Source organism: Aotus nancymaae, unplaced genomic scaffold (assembly GCF_030222135.1).
Source record: "Aotus nancymaae isolate 86718 unplaced genomic scaffold, 86718_ANA_hifiasm-v0.15.2.pri h1tg000039l, whole genome shotgun sequence".
Taxonomy (NCBI): domain Eukaryota; kingdom Metazoa; phylum Chordata; class Mammalia; order Primates; family Aotidae; genus Aotus; species Aotus nancymaae.
The window spans coordinates 9,032,774-9,059,638 of record NW_026988453.1 but is presented as its reverse complement, the minus strand read 5'-3'; the positions used below and the strand labels follow the sequence as shown (position 1 = coordinate 9,059,638).

Sequence of the window (26,865 nt, the reverse complement as noted above, 5' to 3'; positions counted from 1 at the left end):
TTCTAAAAATCCTTGTCTTACTGTACTTGCCTAGAGTGGCAAAAAATGTAGTGTTAGCATTAATATAAAAAGCACTTTCAACGAAATTTCTAAACAGGAGCCAATCCTCTGAGTTGATATTTCAAAGCAGTATCTATAAACAGAGTAATTTGTTCCAATTTCAAATGAAATCAAGCTGGGAACCTAGAGAAATGCCCCTCCAGGATCTGGAGAATGGTAGTCAGGTCCTAAGCTTCGGAAAAAACGAGGAGCGGAGTACCGTCTTACAAGCTTCGTGCATTTTATCTTGCTTTTCCCCCTTTATTTGATATGTTGTCATGTGGGAAGAGATTTATGGGTGTCTCACGAGAGATCAAGTGCGGACCAGACCCGACTCTAGCCTGGAGCCCGACCTCACCTCTGCTCTACAGCTGCTCGTCACAGCACGAAAAACCACAACCCCCGACAGGCCTTAGGGGGCTGGGGCGGGGCCATTCCGTCTATTGGTTGTTCCGCAGTCCCAGCGAAGCGATGACTGGCCAGATCTAAGGATGACGGCTAGAGGGGATCGAGCAGAGCCGGGGCCAAAAGGGCCAGTCGGGGGGTTTAGGTCAGAACTCCAGCGGCAGCCTGGCAGCAGGAGCTCGAGAGAAGCATGGCTCAGAAGCATGTTTGCGTGCTGGCCCTGGCGGCTGTGGCTGCTCCTACTTTTCGCCACAGACTGCAGATCGATGGGCCTGAGGAGCCAGGAGCATCAGAGGGCGTCGCGAATCCCTTCTCAGTTCAGCAAAGAGGAGCGCGTCGCGATGAAAGAGACACTGAAAGGTGAACCCGGCTCCCTTTCACCCACCTGTGCTCAGATGTGCGTCTCTCCCTCCCCAGGTCAACCCGTGACTCCCCGCTTCCACCTCAAAGGGTCGGCTACTGCGGCTGGAGCCCTGCCACGCACCCCAGCCCGGGCCCCAACACCCTTCCCAGCACATGTGCCCAGGCTTGGGGACGCCACACTTCCCCATACCTGGCTCCTGAAACTCTGGTGTGCCCTGCCTAACCTGGAAGCTCCAGTTTCACCCCTCTTAGCGTGACCACCGTCCACTCTCTCCCCTGCTTGCCTGGAGTATTACACCAGCTTTCATTTGTACAGCACTTTTAACTCGTGAAAGTTTGCATGCCTGTTCAATTACTGCGGTATGGTAAAATAAGACTAAATGATCTTATTCTTATCCACAGAGGCAAGAAATTGAGGCCTAGGTCAGCTAAATGACCTTCCCCAGGGCCCCACAGCAAAGAATGGGCACTGGGTGACAGCATCTAGTGCCTGTTGGACTCGCTGGGATCAGATGGCACTAAAGAAAGGGAGTGGAGTGTTCCTGGGGTGTGGGATCTTCCTAATTCTCAATCATAATTGAAGAACATGTCTCCTGCAGACCTCTAATCCAGACCAAAAACTCATTCCCCTTTTGAGTCGGCATTTTCCAGGAAAGTTTCTGTTGAGTGCTAGATCCTATGGGATGAAATCCTTCTTTACCATTCAGCTTAGCTCCAGTCTTTTGCCTTTCATTGAGTAATGGATTAAGAGAAACTGTCTGCATAAACACAGGCAGATGCTGGGACCAAAAGCTAACCTCAATGGTTGGTTATAGATTGTGCATGTGCTAGAGTGACAGGTCTGGGAGGCAGAGCAGGGCTTTCCCAAAGCATAGTATAAATAGTCCTCTAAAAGGCATTAGGCAGCCACTCAAAGTCTCCGCACAGAAGAGAACAAAAATTACGTAAGAACCTAGAATAGGGACCTCATAGCAACACAGCTTAGAACTCTGAGCAGGAGACAGAACACCTGAGCTCAGATTGTGGGTCTGCCCTTGAGTAGGCACTTGAATCTTTCTGAACCTCATCTTCCCCATCTATCTGGTGGCTGTGCTGTTGCAGGGTTGATCCTTAGCAAAACTGATGGCGTTTGCCTTTTAGAGACCCTTCCTGGATGTCAAGCTGCCTCAGGTGAATTTGTTCTCTCTGTGTTCTTCTTGGAGAGTGGTCTAATTCAATATTCTCATGACTCGTGCTTTCCCTCCCAGTGCTGTTTGTCCTTGATCATGGAACTCTTTAAAGCCTGAAAGACTCAAAGGGATGAGCCTAGAGAAGGTTCAGGATCTGAGACAACTGAGTAAGGAGGATGAGATTATTTTAGGACTGAGGAAGTTGTTTGGGGGCACTTGACTCTTTAAATCCACCCCTTCCCAGGCATTATATGCCCAAAAAGCTGGCCTTGATTGAGAGACTAGTGAGACTCTGCATGAGGAATAAGCCTTTACACACAAAAACACACAAGCCTCATTGATGTAGGGACCCAGGACAGTGGGTGCCTTGAGAATGATGAAGCTTGGATTCATCAGAAGAAGTGGTGATTTCAGAGGTAGAGTGAGGCCTTAAGAAGAAATTTATAGTAGCTTTCCCTCAAGACCAGGGTCCAAAATCCATTTCCCCCCAATCTTAGACCGTATTTGCCTTTAAGAACCACATCAGCCTAAACAAACCCTAAGACATAGGTTTAAATCTCTAGTCTATGTGTTGCTTGGGCAGCTCACCTAACCTCTCTAAGCTTTTTCCTTCATCTTTGAATTAGGGGAAAAAATAGTGCCTACCTCACATCAGTGTTTTGCCCTCTGCAATACGATAATGAATACAAAAGAAATTTTCATGCACAGAGGACTGTAGAAAAAAAAATGATTAATTTGTTTTTAATCTTTCATCTCTGATTATTTGACTCTGACAGGTGCCATCCAGATTCCACCAGTGTCTTTTGGCCCTGAGGAGTCCAATACTACAGCCCTGGCTGAGTTTGGAGGATACATTTATAAAGGTCAGCTGCAAATCAGGAGCAAGGGGCGGGCGGTAGAAATAGCAATAGAGATACAATTCTTTCACAAAGTAATAAAGAAGTTTATTTTGTGACTTCTCAGAGGTTAGTCTAATTTCCATGGGCAGCGTACAGACTGTAGATTTGGTCTTGGAAAAACTAAGCCACATATATAGGGCAAAGATCGAGAGTTCATCCAGCCATTGCGTTAGAGTACAAACTCTCTCAATCTTTTCCCTACATATGTGTCATTCAATAAATATTAAATCATCAAAAGGTAGAACTAGGGTTTCCTTCTACCTGTGCGACTGCGCAGACCTATGCTCCGTGTTCCTCCCACCCTTACCTCCTTACACACCCCCACACACCTGTACACATACACTCCACCTACTCAGGCCTACTCCAGATTCGTTACTAACACATTTCTCGGCCTCTGGGCAGTCAACAACTTTGAGCTATAACATCTGTCCCTTTCCCTCATCCCCACCACCTACAGAGTACAGAGCTATAGAAGGATGGGTCAGAGGAAAAAAGGATTCTTGGAACTCCTCCCTCCCCTTATTAAAATCGCATAAAGAGTAATGAGATTACGTTCCTAAATCTAATTAAAAACAACCCCTCCAAAGTTATCGGAGGTGGGAGAAGCTGGCCTAGGAGCAGCAAGTAACCCCCTCTCTAACACCCTGGGACAAATATCTCTGGGATTAGCCATGCATGGTGGCAAGCACCTGTAGTCCTACTTACAGGAGGCTGAGGTGGGAGAATCGCTTGAGTCCAGGAGTTCAAGGCTACAGGGAACTATGAATGTGCCACTGTGCTCGAGCATAAGTGAGAGAGCAAGTCTCTGTCTCTGAAAAAAGAGAAAGGAAGGCAAAAACAGAAATGAATGGCTCAGGGATTAGTGCCCAGTAGCCGAGCTAAGGCCAGCCTGAAAAGGCTGGAAGTCTTTATTAAATAGGAGATAAATATAGGAAAATACGCTGGGCATGGTGGCTCATGCCTGTAATCTCAGCCCTTTGGGAGGCCAAAGCAGGCAGATCACATGGTCAAGAGATCAAGACCTCCTGGCCAACATGATGAAACACCATCTCTACTAAAAATACAAAAATTAGCTGGGCATGGTGGTGCACACCTGTAGTCTCAGCTACTTGGGAGGCTGAGGCAGGAGAATCATGTGAACCCAGGTGGTGGAGGTTGCAGTGAGCTGAGATCACACCACTGCACTCCAGCCTGGTGACAGAGATAGACTCTACCTCAAAAAAAATCAAATAAAATAAAATAAATGTCTAGTGACAGTAAAGTAGATAAGCTAGGTAACAAGATAAAACCATATTCTTCTTCAGTTTTTGGGTAACCACAGAAGTATATGTGAATTCTTCCAACAAAGCCAGAGACAGATAAAATTTATTTCTCCTATGCAGCTAAAGTCACTTGAATAATTGACCCTAGGAACATCTACACCTGCACACAGAAGTATGACCTTGTGTTAAAAAGAATAATCTTTATGTTCACATAGCACATGCACTAGATGTATTATTTTTTAAGAAGAAAAATGTCTCTGAATTTTAAAATATAATTGTAAGGCTGGCTGCTTCCCGGAGAGTTCGGACACGCCTCCTCCCCTCACGGGGAGTTCAGACACACCCCCTCCCCTCGCGTGGAGTTTGGACACGCCTCCTCCCCTCGCGAGGAGTTCGGACACGCCCCCCTCCCCTCGCGGGGATTTCGGACATGCCTCCTCCCCTCGCGGGGAGTTCAGACACGCCCCCTCCCCTCGCGTGGAGTTTGGACACGCCTCCTCCCCTCACGAGGAGTTTGGATACGCCCCCCTCCCCTCACGGGGATTTCGGACACGCCTCCTCCCCTCGCCGGGAGTTCGGGCACGCCTCCTTCCCTTGCTGGGAGCTCGGACTCTCCTCCCCCACCTCCCCGGGAGCCCGGGAAAAAAAGCCCCATCAGGACCTACGTGATACATTTTGTCCCATCCAGGCTCCACTCCCTGCCTACTATTTTGTCCTATCTGGGCCCCACTCCCCTCCATCCGGGTCCCACTCACCTCCATTTTGTTTCATCTGGGCCCCACTCCCCTCCATTTTGTCCCACTCACCTTGGGCACAGCCAATCAGATGCCTCCACTCCCTATAAAACCCCGTGCCTGAGAGGAGTCGGCGCGACTTCTCCGGCCCGCAGAACCTCTTCCGGGAGCCTGAATAAATTCCCTTGCGTTGGATTATTTTCGTGCTGGCCTCAGTTTCTTCATTTTATCCTCGGTGAGAACAGACCTTACAGATGGTGCCGAAACCCGGGAAGGAGTTGTAAGACCCCCCTCCTGGGGGAAACTGGCTCCTCCACGCAGAGCCGGACCGGGAAGCTGCGGTTTGTTTCACCACAAGGTAAGACTTCTGTTACCCACTACCCCACCTGCTGCTTTCAGGGAGTCCCTGTCAGAAAACCGCTGTGCAGCGTCAGGGATTCCCACCGCCACGGGGTCCGTGAATCCCGGCTTCCCTGCTGCGGGGTCCGTGACCCCCCAGCTTCCCTCCCCACGGGTCCGTGACCCCGGCAGGCCTCCCGCCGCGAGTCTGTGGCTCCGGCTTCCCTCCCTTCCTTCCCCACGGGTCCGTGACCCTAGGAGGCCTCCCGCCGTGAGTCCGTGACTCCGGCTTCCTTCCCCACGAGTCCGTGACTCTAGTTTAGAACCTGAGTGTAAGAGGAGACGTCCCTACACTCTTGTTCTCTCCCCGTGAGGGGTATTTTAGGGTCAGGAATTTGAGGGAGACGTCCCCACTTTCCTGAAGCCTCACCAGCACCCGAGGTGTGGGTACTCAGAAGCCCTGTTTAAGCAGCCCTGCCTCATGGCAGAGCCAAACCCCCGGCTCATACCAAATTTGTTGTTGTGAATTAGCCCATTTGGCATAAAAGCCTCCCGTTTTTTAAAAACTGTATTTTTGGCTTCTTTCTTTTTCTGTCTCTCTTTCAGTTTTCTCTTTCTCCCTCTCAAAATGGTGGCTGTACTACGCCCTTAAGATGGCGGCCGCTTCTCGCTCTTAGCTTTCTCTTCCACCTAAGATGGCGGCGGCTTTCTATTAACTCTTTCTATTAATTCTTCTTTCTCCTGCTTTCTATTAACTCTACTTTTTCCTGCTTTCTATTTATTCTACTTTCTCCCGCTTTCTACTTTTAACTCTACCATCTCTCGCTTTCTATTTTAACTCTATTTTTCTCCTTTTCTTCCTAATTCCTGAGTGAGTGAGTGAATTGATGTGTAGTCCCACGGCCTAACAGCTATGGGGCTTGTGTGGGCCTCAACCCCGCAGTTCCACGGGGACGTGGTCGGGAAGGCATCAGACTGGTCTCCCATCTGGGGGGCACCCATCCTTTGTCTGTCAGTTTTCCATGTAATACTGTCCTAATTTTCAAATAGCGTCAGCCCTGTCTCTTTCCATTCTCTCTCTCTCTTAATACTCATTGCTGCCTAAAAATTCCCACAGCCACCTCCTTCAGGAAAGAATACTTCTACCTGTGGTGCCTGTGGTAAGTGTAATACCTGTTCCCATCCCTTCCTCGCCTCTGACTGCCCCATAAAAGCCAACTATGGGGAACCGGAACTCCCGCATAGACCCTAAGTCGCCATTAGGATGCGTGGTCCAAAACCTACCCAAACTAGGGCTTTCTATAAAAAAGAAAAGGCTGGTCTTCCTTTCCACTGTAGCCTGGCCACAGTATCCTCTAGAAAACGAGTCCAAGTGGCCTCCGGAGGGCACATTCAACTTTAACATCCTAACAGACTTGGATAATTATTGCAGAAACAACAGAAAATGGCCAGAAAGTCCATATGTGCTGGCTTTCTGGTATCTGGCGTGCCAAGCCAAAGCAACCTCCTCTTCGCCCTTAGCCCCTCCACCCTCCTCCTCTTCCTTTTCCGACCCCGATGCACCTGAGGAGCTTTGCTCTCCATCGGCCCAACCCAATAATCCTCCACTGCCTGATGACAGACCTCAACCCCCTTCAGCTCTTCCACCTCCTGGCCCGCCACCTCCTGATTCCAACCTAGCCTCTCCTGTTAGTGCACACACCCGCTCGTGCAGTGCTCCTAACGACGAGGCCTCCATCCTTTGCCCCCTCCACGAGGTGGCCGAAGCGGAGAGTATTGTCTGAGTGCATTTCCCTTCTTTCTCTCCAATCTATCCATCCTCACCCCCAAATGAGTGGGACCGGGTTTTTACAGCAGCCCGAGCTCTTGTAGCAGCCCTGAGGCCGGCAGCCCACCGAACATCTGGTGAGGGAGGTCCATCGAAACCCTTCCGAAACGTTTTAAGGGCCCCGCCCGGGCCCTGTTATAGATGTGGTCAAGAAGGACATTGGGCCCTGGAGTGCCCCTGTCCTCGACCACCCCCTGGACTTTGCCCAAATTGCAAACCAACTGGACACTGGAAGGTTGATTGCCCGTCCCGGACCAAAGGCCCACTCCCTGCACCTCTATGTGGGGAGCTGGCCGGTCTGCAGGAGGCAGTCCCTTCACCTGAATTTCTTGGCCTTCTGGATGACTGATGCAGCCCGGACTCGAGGACCCCCATCACCCTTGCCGAGCCCAGGGTAACGCTGCAGGTAGTGGGTAAGTCCATTTCCTTCTTAGTGGATACGGGGGCTACCTATTCTGTATTACCTTCCTACTCAGGGCCTAGCATACCTTCCCAGGTCTTGGTCATGGAAGTTGATGGAAGGCTTTCCTATCCCAATCAAACCCCTCCCCTAACCTTTCTCCTCGAGGGACACCCCTTCTCTCACTCCTTTTTCTACCTCCTAACCTTTGTAGATACCTTTTCAGGTTGGATTGAAGCCTTCCCTACCTCTCGTGAAACAGCAGACACAGTAGCCTCTATTCTTATTCAAGAGATCATCCCCCGCTTCGGCCTACCTGCCACCATCCAGTCAGACAATGGTCCAGCATTCATAGCCCAGGTAGTCCAGCTGGTCGTCAAGTCTCTCAACATCTCCTGGAAACTACACATCCTCTACCACCCTCAGTCATCGGGTAAGGTCGAACGGGCCCACGGCATCCTCAAAGACCATTTGGCCAAACTGACCATTGAGGTAAAACTTTCTTGGCCTACTCTCCTACCTCTTGCTCTAGCCCGGATCTGAGCCACCCCACGGGAACCAACAGGCCTTAGTCCCTTTGAGTTGCTGTATGGCCGACCCTTCCTGGTCTCCCATAATTTCCCAGTGCAACCACCTCCCCTAGCCACCTACCTTCCCTATCTGTCTCTCCTCCGCCACTTAGGGAGCATGCAGATCGTGCTCTCCCTGTTGTTCCAGGGCCTGGAGACTCGCACCCAGCAGCACCCCTTCAGCCAGGTGACAGTGTTCTCCTCCGGGACCTCCAGCCAGGATCTCTGCAGCCCAGGTGGTCAGGACCGCACATCGTTATCCTGACCACTCCCATGGCTGCCAAGCTCCTGGGTCACACCCAGTGGTATCATGTGTCCCGCCTTAAACCGGCACTGCAAAATAACCAGTGGAAATCCAAATCCCTGGGCCCCACTCGCCTTCGCCTCACCCGCTGCCCCTGCCCGTCAACTCCTAATCCTTCAAATTCTCCTCGTAACATTTCTTCTAATATCTCCCCTTAAAGCCAGCCCCTACTATGCCTGGCGATTCTACTTGCAGGAATCCTGGAAACAAGGCCCCACCACTAGAACCCAATACAGCGCTACCAGCTCGTATGCGAGAAGTTGGACATGTCCGACTCTTCAGTCGAGGTGCCAGCTGACTGACCTCTCCCCCTTACTTCGCCCCTATTCAGCAGGAAGTAGTCAGAAAGAGCGGCGCCCTCTATCTATCATCAAAAGGTCGGAATGTAAGGCTGGCTGCGTCGCGGAGAGTTTGGACACACCTCCTCCCCTCGCGGGGAGTTCAGACACACCCCCTCCCCTCGCAGGGAGTTCGGGCACGCCTCCTTCCCTTGCCAGGAGCTCGGACACACCCCCTCCCCACCCCCCCGGGAGCCCAGGAAAAAAAGCCCCATCAGGACCTACCTGATACATTTTGTCCTATCCAGGCTCCACTCCCTGCCTACTATTTTGTCCTATCCGGGCCCCACTCCCCTCCATTTTGTTTCATCCGGGTCCCACTCACCTCCATTTTGTCCCACTCACCTTGGGCACAGCCAATCAGACGCCTCCACTGCCTATAAAACCCCGTGCCTGAGAGGAGTCCACGTGACTTCTCCGGCCCCTCCTGTCAGACCGCAGAACCTCGTCCAGGAACCTGAATAAATTCCCTTGCATTGGATTATTTTCGTGCTGGCCTCAGTTTCTTCATTTTATCCTCGGCGAGAACAGACCTTAAAATAATATTTAAATATAATTTGGTTAACAAGGCCTACTAATTTAACATAATAATTTAATTTGGTTAATGAAGCCTACTATAGTTAAAATTTACTGCATACCTCATTTTCATAGCTCTTTAACACATTCTTGTGATAGTATGTTATAGGTCAGACCAAGCCTGAGCTTGAGATATCGACCATCTTAATAGTGAGTCTTTTTTTTTTTTTTGAGTTGGAGTTTCACTCTTGTCGCCCAGGCTGGAGTGCAATAGTACAATCTTGGCTCACTGCAACCTCTGCCTCCCGGGTTCAAGCGATTCTCCTGTCTCAGCCTCCCAAGTAGCTGGGATTACAGGTGTGTGCCACCACACCTGGCTAATTTGTATATTTTTAGGAGAGATGGGGTTTCGCTATGTTGGCCAGGTCAATCTCGAACTCCTGACCTCAGGTGATCCACCCATCTCAGCTTCCCAAAGTGCTGGGATTGCAGGCATTAGCCACCGCGCCTGGCCTTAATGGTGAGACTTGATTTGCATGTTATTATGTACTAATAGCACATTGAAATATAGGGAAGACAAATTTCAAAGATTGTCCAGGTAGATCAGGAATCAGACTAGCTTTGTCCTAGAAGGCTTCCTAAAGAAGGATGAATGTTTAAAAAAAAAAAAAAAAGGACAGGAAGCACAACATGGTAGCAAAACATAAGGAAACTGTTAATCCTGGTTTTCTCCCCCTGCCCTTTTCGCCTCTAGTCTTTCCTACAGTGCTCAGCACCAGCTTTAACCAGCATGAAGTCATGGGAGAGTATAGCCACCTGTTCACTGTCCAAGGCTCAGACCCCAGCTTACAGCCCTGCCTGCTGCTGGCTCACTTCGATGTGGTGCCTGCCCCTGCAGAAGGCTGGGAGGTGCCCCCGTACTCTGGGTTGGAGTGTGATGGCTTCGTCAATGGTTGGGGCACACTGGATGACAAGAACTCTGTGATGGTCTGAGATGCAACGTTCCCTCTGCCTTAGGGCCCTAAAGATCAATTCAGGATGGGGGTGCTTGGCTGACCCTGGGAGGTGGGAGATAATGGTAGAAAGAACCTTGGCTCCAGGAGACCTGGGTTCCAGCCATCAGTTTGTCACTTCCCTTCTCTGGGCCTTGATTTCTCAACTATAAATAGGGATTGGAGTAGATGGTCCCCAGGGACCCTTTCAGTCCTGACGCTGATATGTTTATGCTCTTCTCCCTGCGATAAGGTTGTTTCTCCACATTAGGCCTCCTGTACCATCTGAGTCTGTTCTCCTTCAAGAGAATCTATCAGATCCTCATTGCACCAGCCCTGATGCAGGCAACTAAATGTCACTGATATCCTGATACTCCCACCTAAATAATGTCTTTCTGCTCTTCCATTGTACTTCTGAACCCCAGGCATTCCTGCAGGACTTGGAGCTCCTGCTGATCAGGAATTACATCCTTTGAAGATCTTTCTTCATTTCCCTGGGCCATGATGAGGAGGTAGAGCCTCCTTACCCTATACTTATCTCTGTTCTCTGTTGGGGAGAGGGGAGTGGGTGCTTAACCCTAGTCCAGTTTGCCCACAGCTGCAGGGTCTCTGTAATATGGTAGTTTGCCAACTTCTCTGTGTGTCTGCATGCCAGGACTATCTAAGGACCTTGACCAAAATTCAGATTCCTGGGCCCTGTGCCATGCATCTGGATTTTCAACAAACTCTCATAATAGCTTCATAATATCTGAGGGAGGCAGAGGTCCATCACCCATGCCCTGAGAAACATAGGTGTGATGGAAAAAGAACTGACCAGGGAGAGCAAATGACTACGTTTTATTTCCAGTGATGCTATGTACTTAGACCCTGGGCAAGTCATTTCATTCTTTTGGCTCAAGTTTTTCATTTGTGATATAAGGGAGGGTGGGCTCTTCCAGCTCTGACATTCCAGGATTCTGTGAGGCAGGATTGCCTAGGACCCTGCCCCACAGGAAAGAGACTAGGTAGAAAGTTTCTGGGGCCCCTAGCTAGGCTGAATGGTTCCGCATTAGCTATGTCTGGAGGTCTGTCTCTGGCTGAGAAGGACTGCAGCTCTGGGTTCAATGTCTGCGTCTTCAGGGGTTGGGGCTCAGAAGATCTCAGCCCTGCTACAGTCAAGGGGCATCCAGCTAACCTTCATTGTGGATGAGGGGAGCTTCATCTTTGATGGTTTCATTCCCGACCTCAAGAATCCCTTTGCCATGTGAGTAAAGCACCCCATCCCTGACCTTGAAAGGAATTCTCTCCCCATTTGAGATGACCCCAGCCTGGTATCTGTGACCCCAGCTGAGACAGCTCTTTGTTTACACCTCTCGCGTTAATTGCCTGGATCTTTAACTTCTCCTAGGCTTCCCCTTCTGTTCTTCCTCTAGCATAAAATTTTTAAAGCAGCATGAAGCTACCTCCTTGCCCACTAGACTATTGCGTAGATGGACCTGTGGGCCTATGGGAGAATTCAGAGATGCCAGAAGTCAGGAGGGTGGTTTCTGATCTTCTTCTACAGGATTGCAAACTCAGAGAACGGTTCCATGAACCTCATGCTGCAATAAACATGACTCCAGGCCACTCTTCAGCTCTTCCAAAGGAGATGACAATTGGCGACATCCTCGCAGCTGCTGTCAGCCAGTAAGCAAGTCCTGGCCCTCCTCCTTACAGCAGGCCAGAAGCTGGACTTGAGATGGAAGACCTGGAACTTTCCCACTTTAAATCTGAGGACACTAAGCTTCCTGCCCTAAAGTTGGGTTGGGAAGCTATGCTTTTAAAAACACTAGAGGAAGAACAGAAGGGGAAACCTAGGACAGATTAAAGATGCAGGAGATTAACACGAGGTGTAAACAAAGAGTTATCTCAGCATGGCTCACAGATACCAGGCTGCAGGTCATCTCAAACGCAGTGAAAATTCCTTCCAAGGTGGGTGGGGATCGGGGGGAGACCACAGGAGAGACAGAGCCACCAGTAGCCTGCAAGGGCTGGAGTCAGAAGAGGATCTATCAGTATATCCATACGGAAAGCAAGGACCAACAGGCAGAAGCTACGTCAGGTGACTGGAGTAGTCCAGAGTGCAAACATTTACAAATCACAAGTTGGCACCGGGCGCAGTGGCTCACGCCTGTAATCCCAGCACATTGGGAGGCCGAGGCAGGTGTGGATCACCTGAGGTCAGGAGTTTGAGACCAGCCTGGCCAACATAGTGAAACCCCATCTCTATGTCTCTACTAAAAATACAAAATTAGCCGGACATAGTGGCACATGCCTGTAATCCCAGCTACTCAGGAGGCTGAGACAGGAGAATTGCTTGAACCCTGGAGGTGGAGATTGCAGTGAGCCCAGAGTGTGCCATTGCACTCCAGCCTGGGCAACAAGAGCAAAACTCCATCTCAAAAAAAAAATAAAAATAGAAAAATTAGCCAAGCATGGTGGCACTTGCCTATAGTCCCAGCTAGTCAGGAGGCTGAGGCAGAAGAATCGCTTGAACCTGGGAGGCAGAGGTTGCAGTGAGCCAAGACAGCGCCACTGCACTCCAGCCTGGGCAATAGAGTGAGACTCTGTCTCAAAAAAAAAAAAAAGAAAGAAAGAAAGAAAGAAATCAGAAGTTGGCAATGACTGGTAGAGCTGTTCATATTCTCTACCTGTCCTGGCAGGAGGACAAAAAAAAACAAGAGCTGCTGGCTATGCGTGAGGACAGCAGGATCTGCAACAGCAGAGCTCACCCCTGGCTGGTTTTCCTTAGCAAAGTGGGAAGGAGTGCTATATTCATTCAAATTGTCAGGAGACTGACAACTCTGTATGGGATGTGCTATGAGAGTGGACACACAAGATTCTGGAGAGCAGCAGAGGGAGGAAAGAGGGACCCTAATGCGGACTTAGTAGACAGGGAAAGCTCCTGCTCGTGTTTTGAGATCTTCAGAATGTTGAGTTGGTGGAGGTGGTAGGGAAGGGAATGGGAGACCGCTTGTCCAGGAGTGTTGAAAGTTCCTTCTATCTCCCTCCTCCTCCTCTTCAGACCACTGCTCTTTGGCTGGGGTTCACTAAGTCTTGGGGACTCTGTTTCTCTTCCAGACTGGAGCAAACACCACTGCCTAACATGTTTGGAAGCTGGACGTTGACGGTGACATTGGAGCAACTGGCATATGAGGTATGGGAAGAAGTATTACATACTCCTGGTCAGCTAGGAACAAAGAGTGACAGAAAAGTAACCCTCAGAGTAAGAAAAGGACCCCAGTACTGGCCAGTGCCCTGCCTGTTCTCACCTTTTCCCAGCCAGTGGCTGAGCCCACAGAGGAATCTGGCTAGTTCTCTAGGACTGTTAGTGTGTTTCTGAGACCCTAAGACCTGATACACCCTTTGGGAGCTGGTTCCCACTTATCCCTGAGGCTGCTGAGCAATTGTTCTAACCAATCAGATAAGCCTAGCCAGGCAGTAATTGCCTCCCCATTCCTGACCCTCTAGCAGGGATTGAGCTAACTGAACTTAGAAACCCTCCTGATCCCTAAGGGCCCCTGAGGCAATTCTGAAGTAGAGAGAGACCCAGGTCTCAGAGACTCAGGCTAAAGTAAGGTGACCCTGTGGTGCTGACCCCTCTGACATCTTGCTGACCTTGCTCTTTCCCAGCTTCCCTTCCCTGCCAATATAATCTTGAGCAACCTGTGGCTATTTAAACCCCTTGTAAGCAGGTAAAGTATTATCTTTCTTTCCTTCACATCCCTTACCTCAAACCTACCCACCCCCTAGTCCCCTCTCTTTGGCTTAACTGGGCCTTACTAATCATCCCTCAACCACCAGACACTGCATCTCTAAGTGTGTATATTTAAGACATCTCTAAGATGTCTCTCAGTCTTAAAGATCTCCAAGGTTCAGGAAAGTGGGTAATGTTTCTGCTCTTTCCTTCAGCCCATTTGTTCTTTCTAACATCTGACCTTGGTCCTTTTGTTTTAGGTATTTGGAGAGAAATTACATAACCAATGCAATGGTTGGGACTACCACGGCACTCTCCATGTTCAATGCAGGGGTCAAGGTAACATCCCTGGTTCTATCTAGTAGATAGTGGCTCTATCTACTGGCTCCTCCCTCCTTCTCTGTGTGTCAGCTGCATCCAAGCCTAGCCACGCCATGACATGGGCCTTTCTGAAATCTTGAAGGGAGTTAGACCATTCCTGTAACTTCCAGTACCACCAGCACAACTCCAGGGGGCACCATTCACCTAGAATACATTGTGATCTTGAAGTGCTCTGGTAATCTGGTATATAAGTGAATGATGCCTCTGAATTAATTCCTGGCATAACTTACTGGAGTGTCCAGCGTGTCAGCTGTAGTGTTCATCAGAATAATAGCACTGTGTCCTTACATTTGAATGGCGTTTTCATTCCCCCAGGATACTTTGTTACTGCATTTGAGCCTTCTAAGAGCCCTATGAGTATTGCCCCAATGACCAGTTGAGAAAACAGAGGCACAAAGAGGTTGCAACAGCTAATTTGCAACAGCCCAGTTCTCCTGTCTCTGACCTGGCGCTTTTTTGCACCATACAAGTTCAAAGAAAGCTATGCACTTAGGGAGTCTCCTGACCTCCAAAGAACAATCCCTCCATAGCCTAATTCTGTTCTCCAATTAGTCGGATTCCTCCTGGTCAGGCAAAAAAGTGAGATTTTACAACTGGACCTGGGAAATCACCAATCCCTGCTAGAGGGTCAAGAATGGGGAGGCAATTACTCCTGGCTGGGCTTATCTCATTGGTTAGAACAATTGCTCAGCAGCATCAAGGATAAGTGGGAACCAGCTCTCAAAGGTCTTAGGGTCCCAGAAATACACGAACAGCCCTAGAGAACAAGACAGATCCCTCTGTCTTGGCTCAGCCGCTGGCTGGGAATAGGTGAGAACAGACAGAGTGCTGGCCAGCACTAGGGTCTTTTCCCTACTCTGAAGGTTACTTTTCTGTCACTCTTTTGTTCCTATGTGACCAGGAGTATGTGAGGAGTATATGTTTGTCTCATCCCCCTCAAGGATCAAACCTGATGTGAGCTCCATGCTGCCACATGATGAGGCCAACAGAGCCTCTGGCTGCCCCGTCTTGAGTAAGCACTAACATTAACAGCTGCAGAAATGTCCTGGGTGTGCTGGGAAAGAAAGTGCACACAGAAGGCTTCTAATGGCACAGCATGGGGCCAAAGCAGAGATATCTGGGTGATCAGAGAAAGTAGTCTTGCTCTGAACTTCTCTGTGACCCCCTCCAGGACCAAGAAGCACGAAGGTCTCGCTTAAAGCAGAGACACCCCTTCAGCTCTGAATATCACTACATGTCACTTAGCTGAGAGAAGACAAGAGGCAGATTAGAAAAGCTAAGCCTTGGGTCCTTAAGTCAAATCAGCCAGCTCTGCCTGAGCTGAGGAAATTAGCATTTCCTGATCAGGGATCAGATGCAGATTCGAGGTTGCTTCAAGCCAGGGTTTTATGGTTCTCTCTCCAGGTGAACGTCATCCCCGCCACGGGCCACAATCAACTTCTGGATTCACCCTGCACAGACAGTCCGAGGGGTAGGTACCGTATATTCCAGACAACTCTTTCAGCATCAGAGAGTTGCAGCCCTCAGGGCCCAGGTTTAGCTGCAGTCCTAGGGCTGGTCCAGTGTCCTATTTGTTTAACCAACATTTTTCAAAGACACGGGTACTTCACTAGGACTGGAGATCTCTGATTTGGGAGAATGTGGGGTCTGAAGTGGAAGATGAATGCGAATAATGATAGCAATATCTGTAGTAAGACATTATATATATATGTAGTAGGCTTGCTATGTATTTGGCGCCTTTCTAAGGTACACAGGTTTTAATCTTCACAACCAACTACCCTAAATCTGCATTTAACTGGTGAAAATTGAGGTGCAGAGTACCAGAGCAATCAAATAGCATACCCAAGATTATACATCTAGCAGTCTAGCTCCAGAGTTTGTGCTTTTAGCCGCAACCCTAGACTATGATTATAAAAATTAGAGGTGAACAAATTGCCACAGGATCACTGCAAAGAAGGAAATTCATGCTACCTCTTAGGGTCAAAAAAGTCTTTTCTGTGGCTGGGCATGGTGGCTCACGCCTGTAATCCTAGCACTTGGGAGGCTGAGGCAGGCGGATTGCCTAAGCTCAGGAGTTCGAGACCACACAAGAGATGGTGAAATCCCGTCTCTACTAAAAATACAAAAAATTAGCCAGGCGTGGTGGTGCGCGCCTGTAATCCCAGCTACTCGAGAGGCTGAGACAGGAGAATCGCTTGAACCTGGGAGGTGGAGGTTGCAGTGAGCCGAGATCGCATTATTGAACTCCAGCCTGGGCAACAGAGTGTGACTTCATCTCAAAAAAAAAAAAAAAAAAAAAGTCTTTTCTGACTACTACAATTTTGAACTGGGCCTTAGAGGACAAACAGAACTTGGCTAGAAGCAAGACATTCATTGTGACTAAGGAGTAGGATACATTGGGGAAAGGCAATAGGAGATGAAAATTGATGGGAAATGGAGTTGTAGTTTAAGGATTTAGACCTTGTATGCCATGCTGAGGAGTTTGGGCCCTAATCTGTGAAATCTGTGACAGGCGAGAACTTCCAGAGGTTTTCAAACAAATACTGAGATTTGCTTTTAGAGAAGTAATGCTAGCAGCAATGCAGAAGGAGCTGGAGGAGGAGACAGGAAGCTATTGCAGCCTCTTAGGGAGTGCATATGAAGGTCTGAACTGAGGCCATTGCCATGGGGTGGAGAAGAGGGCTTCTCCCACCAGAGCTGGGAGAGAGGTGGGTTCAATAGGATGTGGTGTGTCTGTGGGTGTGGAGTGAGAGAAAAGCAGGCTGGCTCCAAGGTTGTTAACCTGGGTAGTTGATCAAGTAGTTAATGCCTTTGACTAAGCTGGGAATTCAGAAATAAGAACAAGTTCAAGAAGAAATAATAGTTTAGAAGTGTGAGAAGCTTATATGAAATAGGCAATTATAAATACCTCAGGTGTGGAGAGAGATGAACTAGAGATACAGGCTGGAGTGTCACTAACATAAGGGGAAGCTCTAGAGTCAATAAAAGCCCATGAGAAGGATGTGCAGAGAGTCAGGAGGGAGGGGAGTGGAGGCCAGAGCCTTGCAATGGTCTGCTACGAACATCAATGTACAAATGAATGTATCATTGCAAACCACGATGAGTGCTGTGACGAAGAGCAGCCTGGTGCTTGTTAGATAATATAACAAGATTATACATCTCGCAGTCTAGTTCCAGAGTTTGTGCTTTTAGCTACAACCCTAGTTTATGATTACAAGAATTAGCGGTGAAGCTGAAGGGTGAGTAGAAGTTACACAGAATGTCTGACATCCGCAGTAGATGTCAGCTTATTTAAACATCAGGCTGGGCTAAACGGAATTAAAAAGGTAAACCCGATGCTTTAAAAAAAACATCCAAAAGGCAACCCAGTGACTGTCAGATGAGTAAGACCTTCCAGAATACGGTTAGGGGCAGTTCTGTGGCACAGATCGTCGAGGGTCAATAGCACTTGGACTTCTGTGGTCCTTTCTCCTAAGTTCTTCCCCAGGGAGGACTTTATTTGTCCTCATGCAAGGTGAGAGGCACACTCCTCATTGTAGAGCAGGGAGCAGGTTGACATCCTGCCCAGAGCCACCCAGCACTGAGGGGGCCTAGGAGGGGGGCGAGTTAGGACCAATGTGAGCCCTGCATTCTCCTGCTTTTCATCAGGTGCCAACCTTTGTGCTCTCCCTGGGGGCTCATGAGGTCAGGAAATCACTGAATTCCCCTCATTGAGCTTCTTTCCACCAGTTTTTTTCCGCCTCATTCTGACTCCATGCCCTTTCCAAGGGCTGTTTTCCACCCAGCTGGGGCTTTCATCTCCCCAGGTCCTGGCACTCTTCCCTCCTCTCTATTCCCCTGCCACAGTGGCCTTCCTTCCGGTCTCTCTGATGAAACCCCGGGAACCCCTAGGCCCATCCTGCCCACATACCGCTGTGAGGAATGGAAAGCCTCCATATTCAAAAAGCTTGTAGGACTCATTTGTCCTGGTTACTCCTCTCCCTTGGGCCCCAGTTCCATGCATCCGGAACACTCCCCGCTGCACTCCCTGTGCACAGAGCCTCAGGCTGGATCCCACAGGAACACAGGCCGCCCCCAGAGTTCTCCTCCTCCATATTCAACTTCAGATGCAGATAGATCTCCAGCACCTATCTGTGAGGAATGAGAACCTTCAGAAATGGAAGAGGCTACCATGCTAAAGGAAGGTGTGTCCTGAATGGGCCTGAAGGAGTAGAAAGAAGGCCAGTGGGAGATGTTTAATGGAGTCTCCACTTGAGGGAAAGTTTTGGAATATGCTATCTTGGACTGTAATTGTGCTCCTCATCACTAAAAGGGCTCAATAAGAATGTTGAAGAGAAGGTTCTTTCCTTTCTTCCTTCATTTATTCATTCAAGCATCTGCTGGTAGCTACTGCGGACTAGATAGTCTCTTAAGCATTTGTGAGAATGGCGAATAAGACAGACAGGATTCCCATTCTGATGGTGCTTACAGTCTAGTGACGAGACAGAGTAAGCAAGGTGATTTTTTAAAGTGGTAAATACCACAAAGAAAATAATAGGATGCTGTGTCACAGAGTAATTGTGGGGTAGGGGTAAAGCAGCGAGCTCCTTTAAATGCGATGGTCAGTGAAGCCCTCTCTGAGGAGGAGCAAAGACCTGGCAATTGCATCCAGGCAGCAAGAGCACGAAGTAGGGAGCAGTACAGACGTCCTCTAACTTTGACAGGTAAGAATCTGCTGCGTGTTTGTGATGCATCTAGTACTATATTACTTCCTGTGGAGCTTATTCTATAATCTCAGTGCTTTGGGAGCCTGAAGCCAGAGGATTGCTTGAGGCCAGGAGTTCAAGACCAGCCTGGACAACACAGCAAGACCCTGTCTCTACAAATAAAAAGAAAAATTCACCAGGCACACTCCTGTACTCCCAGCTACTCACAGGAAGCTAAGCCAGGAGGATCTCTTGATTCCAGGAGTTGGAAGTCACAATGAGCTGTGATCACACAACTGCATTCAAGCCTGGGTGACAGAGCAAGTCCCTGTCTCAAAAAAGAAGGAGGTGGTTAGATATTACGCGACACCGTATCTGAGTTCATTATAAGGAAGGCATTTATAACGGAATTGCTCAAAAATTGAATGGTATATAGCATGCAGTGACGAGCTTTCTACCACTGGTAATATTCCAGCAGATGGGAAGACAACCTGTTGTGAGTTTTCTAGTAAGCAGCCTTACAGCAGGCCAGAAGCTGGACTTGCTAACTCTAAAGACCTTAACTGTTTTTAAGTATCCATTGTCCTTGCCTTTAGCAGGTGTACCATTCACTTACAGGAAAATATCTCTACACATGAAACAGAACCTAATGTTGTGGGAATGCACTGTAAGAACTATAGGAGATCAGAGAAGTGAGAGATTCATGTGCTCTGAAGTCACCTTTGAGGTCTCACCATTGACAAGTCCCTCTTCCTAGTCCCATTCTTGTACCTCTGATTCTTGCCCAAGAATTCTATTCTAAACAAGCAAATAACAGCTAACATTTTTTGAGCGCTTACCATGTACCAGGCACTGCCCTAAGCACATTACACATATTAACTCTAGTAAAGGTCACCACCACTTATGAGGTAGGTGCTGCCATCATCTAAATGTTAACAGATGGGCAGCCTGAGGCACAGAGAAGTTAAGGAGCTTGTCCAAAGTCACACAATGGTGAGTGACTGTCCAAGGCACAAAGTTGGTTGTCACATCTCAATTTTTGTGCCTGCCCCTCTCCTTGCCTCTTCTTTGTCAGTTTCATATCCTTCCTTGAAACTCAAGCTAAACATTCATACCACTAAGGAGTCCATCTCAGATGAACACCTCCTCTCACGTTCTAGTCCACACCACCTCAAACCGTATGTACTTAGGAAGCAGTAAAGCGTTGTTCCTGTAAAGTCAGACAGACACCCAACCTGACAATACTAACTGTATAACCCACGGTGCTTGTTAAACAAAGCAACGCCGATTCTTATTTTTATTGGTTCACATCTTTTGAATTTTATGTGTCCAAGATTTATTGCATGCCTTTTATGTGCTTGCTACTGGAAATGCGGAAATGAGATAGACATAGTCTGTGCCCTTGAGTCAGGGCCTGGCCGCGCAGCTAGTGGGAAACCTGAGCTCTTGCAGCCTCTTACTGAGGGGCTCCAATCTGCATGCCTTCTTCAATTTCTGGAGACAGGACCTCTAAGGAATTTGGGGTAGTGGGCACAGTCCCAACCCGCCTCATGGAGGCTGACTTCAGAAACTTGCCAACGGGCTGAGAATATGTCAAGACTGTGCATTAATTCTTGTATTAGAATATTTGTATTATAAGTGCTAGAGTGAAAACGTGCTCTGAGAAGTGAGAATACACTTTGATGAACCCCTTCGCCCATTCAACAGCAGGGTATTTGTTTTGATTCAAATGATGGTTTCTAACCCAGAAATGGGAACCTTCACTTCCTCTCCAGACTCAGCTCCTAACGTTCTTCTGGCATATAAGAGGTACCCTTGGGGCCGGACATGGTGACTCATGCCTGTAATCCTAGCATTTTGGGAGACTGAGGCTGGCAGATCACCTGAGGTCGGGAGTTTCAAGACCAGCCTGACTAACATGACAAAACCCCGTCTCTACTAAAAATACAAAAATTAGCCGCACATGGTGGCACATGTTTATAGTCCCGGCTACTTGGGAGGCTGAGGCAGGAGAATTGCTTAAACCCAGGAGGCAGAGATTGCAATGAGCCGAGATGGCACCACTGCACTCCAGCCTGGGCCACAGAGCGAGACTCTGTCTCCAAAAAAAATAAAAAAGGTACTCTTGGCCAGGCATGATGGCTTACGCCTAGAATCCCAACACTGGAAGGCCAAGGCAGGCAGATCACTTGAGGTCAGGAGTTTGAGACCAGCCTGACCAACATGGTGAAACCCCGTCTCTACTAAAAATACAAAAATTAGCCAGGCATGGTGGCACATGCCTGTAATCCCAGCTACTCAGGAGGCTGAGGCAGGAGAATCACTTGAACCTGGGAGGCAGAGGTTGCAGTGAGCTGAGATCACGCCATTGCACTCCAGCCTGGGCAACAGAGTAAGATCTTGTCTCAAAAAAAAAAAAAAAAAAAGTTATTCTTAAGATAATGTCCCTCATTCAGGTGATCTGCAGCTATGGGACAACCTTTTTCTAGAGCAGACGCAGTTTTAAAACAACTACTGAACAAATGGGTTGGGACTAGTGCTGAGGCTTTGGAGAAGGGGAGGTCCCTCTAAGCCAGTCTCCTGGTCCATTCCTACATGGCTGTATGTGACCTAATCCTCAGGGTTTGGTCTACTTCCTGACTGGGGCCAGGAATTTTTCTGTATTCACTCTAGTCATTTCAGACTTAATTTTCTAGAAGTTTCCTCAGGTGCCTTCCTGAGGAAAGGAGGCAAAGAGAGAAAACTTGAATACCAGTATCACAACTTCTTTTTGTCTGTGTTGAGCTCATCTTCCTGGCTCCAGTACAGTTGGTTACAATCAGGAAGCTGGAATGCCCAGAGAGGGGAAAGAAAAGTGTGTCACCCTTTTTTCACCTGTCTGAGACTCTCTGAAGAAATCAGGTCATCACATCTATCCCCCAGCCTCGAGATGATTGACATTCGGCTGTCTCTTCAACACTCATCCAGCCTGTGGCTCACTATCTAAGGGGAAAGATGCATAACTTCCTGATTTTCCAATTCCCCACCTGATTCATGACTGTAAGACGAGTCTCCCGATGCATTTAACGTAAATCTATCAAGCTGTAGATTGCTTTCCAGGAAGACCCAGCTTTTACATCACCTATAGCCAGTCAGCTGAAATTGAAGTCCCAGTGCTTAAAACAATGAGTCCTCTCTGTAAACCCCCGGGCTCTGCCTTGCTGGAGAGAAATCAGGATATTTAAGTTAATATTGTACTTGTATACCAAATCAATGAGAAATCAAACCCTCTTTGTTTCTACCCTGGAGGTCCTAGAACTCACCAAGAAGATCGTGGCTGATGACAGAGTCCAGTTCCATGTGTTGAGTGCCTTTGACCCCCTCCCTATCAGCCCTTATGATGACAAGGCCTTGGGCTACCAGCTGCTCCGCCAGACCATACAGTCTGTCTTCCCGGAATTCAATACTATCACCCCAGGTAATGACTTCATCAGCTGTGGCTGGAGGGAGGAGGGGGCTGGAACTGTTTCCTATCCAGTGTCTACTTCTCCACCCCCACCCCAGATGTTCAGCCTGGAAACAGCTGGCTGCTTCCCCTCCTGATGGGACTGGAACTGTATTTTCCCCTCAGAGTGGAAGTGAGAACGCAAACAGGAAAGATCAGAAACAATAAATTAGGTCAGTCAAGCCTGGGTCCTTGCTTAACCTAGGCCAGCCACTCTGGCATAGAGGGGAGGATTGGCTTAGACTACTGCCTCCTCTCTAGGGACCACAGAAGGGGCCCAGATCTTCCCAGTGTCTGGTTCTGATCCATTCTAGGATAACAATTCAGCAGCAGAGCTCAGAATCCTCAGCTCAGAAAAGCCTCCCAGCCCATACCCTTTGCCTTAACCTAATTTATGCCTCACAGACCAGACCAATCCCAGCACCACCCCTCTGTACCCCTTCTGCAGCCTTCTAGCACACCATCCAAATCTATGCTTTGCACACAGTGGTTCTCTAATCTAAGAAGCCTCCAGGGAACTATTAAAATACAGATTACCTGGACCCACAGCAAAGATTTGGGTTAACCAAATCTGCAAGGGACCCTGGAATTTGCCTTTTTCACAAATATTCTCAGGTGATTTTAACACAAGGTGATGACTGACCACAGTTTTGAGAATCTCTGGTAAATGATTGTTGCTCTAATATTAAGATATTGCTCAATAATAATGATATTGCTCAATTATTAATGCTCTAATATTAAGGCCTGTTTTCTTTTCTCTTGGTTTAATCAGAGATTCCTCCAAACGTCCAGGAACCCAGCCCTCACAGTCCCAGATTCTCCTCTCTTGGCCCTCAAAGGCTACCTACACTACTCTTTCTCTTCTGGAGCACTTACTGTAACCCACCAATGGGCCAGGCTTTTACAGAAAAAAGATAGGCAGAAATCAACCACAAAGCAAGGAACTGTGAAGGGCCTGGATGCCCATTCGAAACCAGGAGTGGAAAATGGAACAAACGACAAATCACCATCTCAAATAACCCCACAAACTGGAACTGATGCTCCAGGTGTCTTTTCCCAAAGAACACAGCTATGGGCACAAGTCCCAGCCCCTGCTAGGTCACCTGCTACCACCTCAGGAGGTGGGAAACTGGAAAGAGAGTATCCTGCCTCTTTCCAGACCTGAGGTTTGACTCTAGGAAGACAGAGTCACCCTTCAGAGAAAGAGAATAGCAGGATTTTTTTTTCCAATTCAAGAGGATTGCATTTTATAATAGTAAAGTTCTCCTGAGGGTATTTCTGACCGAGGGGATTTATTTAGAGTGATACAGAATAAAGGTCAAGTAATAAGGAAGTGCTATCTAGATTCTGGTTTCTTAAATAGCAAATGGTCATGGCCTTGGGTATGAAATGAACATATTGGCCTCCCTGCTCGCCATGGGGAGAGGACACTTCCAAGGGCATTGGTAAGCTATCCTTTGAATGGTCCACCCAAGGGATGACTCACCAATGCCCTTGGAGATTCCATGTTCCTGGCTGAAATAAATGGTGCTTTTCATAAGGATAGCTATAGGCTTTCAAGAGAGCCCGAGCCTTGCTCTGTAAAGACCCAGTAGTCCTAATTTTCCAGCCAGGCCACCAAGCTACCACTTGCTTGGTTTGGTTGCTCATGTAAAGCCCCTTTCCTGTTGATCTTCCCTCTCTAGGTACCTGTATCGGCAACACAGACAGCCGACACTACAAACCTCACCACTGGCATCTACAGGTTCAGTGCCATCCACCTGCAGTCTGAAGTCTTCCGAAGGTGAGTGGAACAGGTTTGAGCAGCAGGTGGGAAAGGAGAAATACACTTGACATGTCCCTTTCCCACCCCATGCTCCCGACAGTTCACAGGATCAGGGGAAAGCCGGGATTTGGCAAAGCAAAATGGAAACATTGTAGCACCTAATGCATCTACCATCCTCATCGCCAGAGTCTTGCCACCCCCTAGAATTTATGGAAATTGGCCCCTCTTTTACAAAGACGGAGATAATTGGGTGATTGGGGAGAACCTGGTGGAATCGGTACCCTTGGGTGCTAATCCCAGCTCTTCCTCTCTTTGGGAGAGGGCTTATGCTCTGGACCCCATTTTCTTCACTTACACGAGGTCAAAGGTGGGTGCGTGCTTTGACTTCTCAGAAGAAAGCACTGTGGAAATCCAAGACATGACCACCAATTTTAACTGCTCCGTGTGAATTACTATTTTTGTGGGTTCTTCAGCAAATTTTTAATCCTGGGGCATGGGAGGATGATTTCCATTTGCCTCTCTGCTGCTTACCACATCCAGACCTGATTTCCCCATCCTAAGTGCTCTGTAGACACAGCAAAACTGTTTGAATAGGAACTTAAGAACAGCTTTCATGATTTTGTTTTTAAGTGGGAGGTAGTAGGTACCCTGTGTTTCCTTTCATCTTTGAGATGACATGTATAGTTTGGTCCTTGTTTGTTTTGTTTCACTGTGGGGAGGCAGGTTGGTGGATGTGAGGTCTGATAGTAAAGTTCCCTAGGTGCCACAGAAAAATGGGTAGGTACCCTGGACAGTTGCCTTCTCTACCCTCTCTTAACCCTAGAAAGTGGGATAGTAGGGAACTGGCTTAGAGATAAGTCTAGCTAGGCACTCTGTCCTAAGAGAAAGAGAATTGGAAAGATAGTTCTTGGCCGAGTGTGGTGACCCACACATATAATCCCAATACTTTGGAAGGCCCAGGCAAGAGGATCGCTTGAGCTTAGAAGTTTGAGACCAGCCTGGGCAACATGACAAGACTCCATCTCTTCAAGAAAAAAAATTTAGAAATAAAAAAAAAAAAAATAGCCAGACACCTGTGGTCCCAGCTACTCAGGAGCTGAGTGGGGAGGAACAGTTGAACCAGAAGGTTGAGGCTGTGTGGGTAACACCCGCCATGGGCACCAAGGAAGGAGAGCTGTGCAGACCCCAGGCACAATTAGTGCCTGAAGTATAACTTACTGCTTACTTATATTTAACATATATATATATATATATAATCATACTTAGTTCCATATAATCTTTCTATATAATCATACAGGTATTGTAGTCGGAGCTGTACCAACACATTTAGTGCTGATTTATATAATCCTTCTATATAACCATATAGTAGTTAGTAGTAGAAGGAATGCCTAGAGCAGTCACAGAACAGAAGCAGTACATGGGAAAACAGCCAGACCAGGACAAGAACCAAAGACCCAGGCGGTGGCATCCCTGCCTGAAAGGGCTACGCTGTATGGCAGGCTTGGAGCAAGAGCCTCTCCTCCTGATAAAGGAGTTGTAGTACCTTGCATCCAGTTCCTGTGGAAAGTAGGCCTCAGGCCTGAGATCCTGGAAATAACCGAGGGAGAAGAACCCCTCTGGTGTCACTAATCACAGCAAGTATACACCCTGTCAGTCTTTTCTCGCTTCTGTGCTAGCTCAAATCATCCTCCCATAAATATCTTAAGAGAAGAGCACAAGTCTGTCAGCTCCCACTGCAAGGCTGCAGTGAGCTGTGATTGCACCACTGCACTCTAGCCTGGGCTACAGAGTGAGAACCTGTCTCAAGAAAAAAAGATAATTCTCCTGGAGGACGAATGATTGAATGGATTTCAGAGCAGGAGATGATTTTGGATTCCCCAGGAGTTTATTCCACACTGTTCTTTGTCACGACCATGGATGGACCCCTGAGAAATGACCAGCATGTCATATGAAACCTCAGATGGCCCCTCCCTTGCCTATTTCCTAGCCCTGGAGGGCGAGTAGCTTCCCGTCGGCGAGGGAAGTAAGGAAAGCGCTTTGCAGTAACACTTGTGCTGTGGCACTTGGCCCTTCCTTCCCCGAATGTGCCTTACTTTCCTCAGCATCCATGGAATCCACGAGAAAATCTCAGTCCAAGCCTATGAGAACCAAGTGAAATTCTTCTTTGAGTTGATCCAAAATGCTGACACAGACAAGGAGCCAGTTTCTCACCAGCACAAACTGTGAGGTCAAGGGGCCCACTGGGATAGGCATGCTCGACCCCGGGCCGGGACTAACCCAAGGGGGTAAACCCAGTGTTGATGAAACTTTTGATCAAAATCGCATTGTAAAACATTGCTCATCTGTCTTGCTCACTCTTAAACTCACCCAAGAGCAAGGCTGGGGGTAAGGTAAAGTCAGCAGAAATCGGGCTTCTCCCTTTCTCCCGACATCCGCATCCCTTGATCCACCAACGTTTGCTGCCCTCTCCTCTATTATCTGTCTTACGCTGCTTGTCTCACTGCTTCGCCCTCCAGGCTTGACTTAACAAATGTAGATTTGAAAAAATCTAACCAGGTGTTGCCTGATAGGAGTCTTTAATTTAGGGCACTCTTGCTGGGATGCTTTCTCCAGGGCTTGTATATTTCTTGCTAGAACTTTCTTTCCCCTTTTATCCTCCTCTCTTCTTGGACTCGTGA

The 26,865-nt window shown here is 48.2% G+C and overlaps 1 protein-coding gene across 1 annotated transcript; it reads left to right on the top strand.

Moving 5' to 3' along the window:
- Window positions 1–555: 555 nt before the first annotated feature.
- On the top strand, window positions 556–26,413 carry PM20D1 (peptidase M20 domain containing 1). The gene is given in 17 exon segments (XM_021677338.2): window positions 556–676; window positions 678–804; window positions 2,753–2,839; window positions 9,920–10,152; window positions 10,583–10,668; window positions 11,269–11,400; window positions 11,701–11,741; window positions 11,744–11,822; window positions 13,257–13,332; window positions 13,809–13,870; window positions 14,133–14,211; window positions 15,658–15,671; window positions 15,673–15,724; window positions 22,227–22,395; window positions 24,108–24,138; window positions 24,140–24,205; window positions 26,290–26,413. Coding segments are annotated over 17 exon segments (1,500 nt in total). The 5' UTR covers window positions 556–634.
- Window positions 26,414–26,865: the final 452 nt, after the last annotated feature.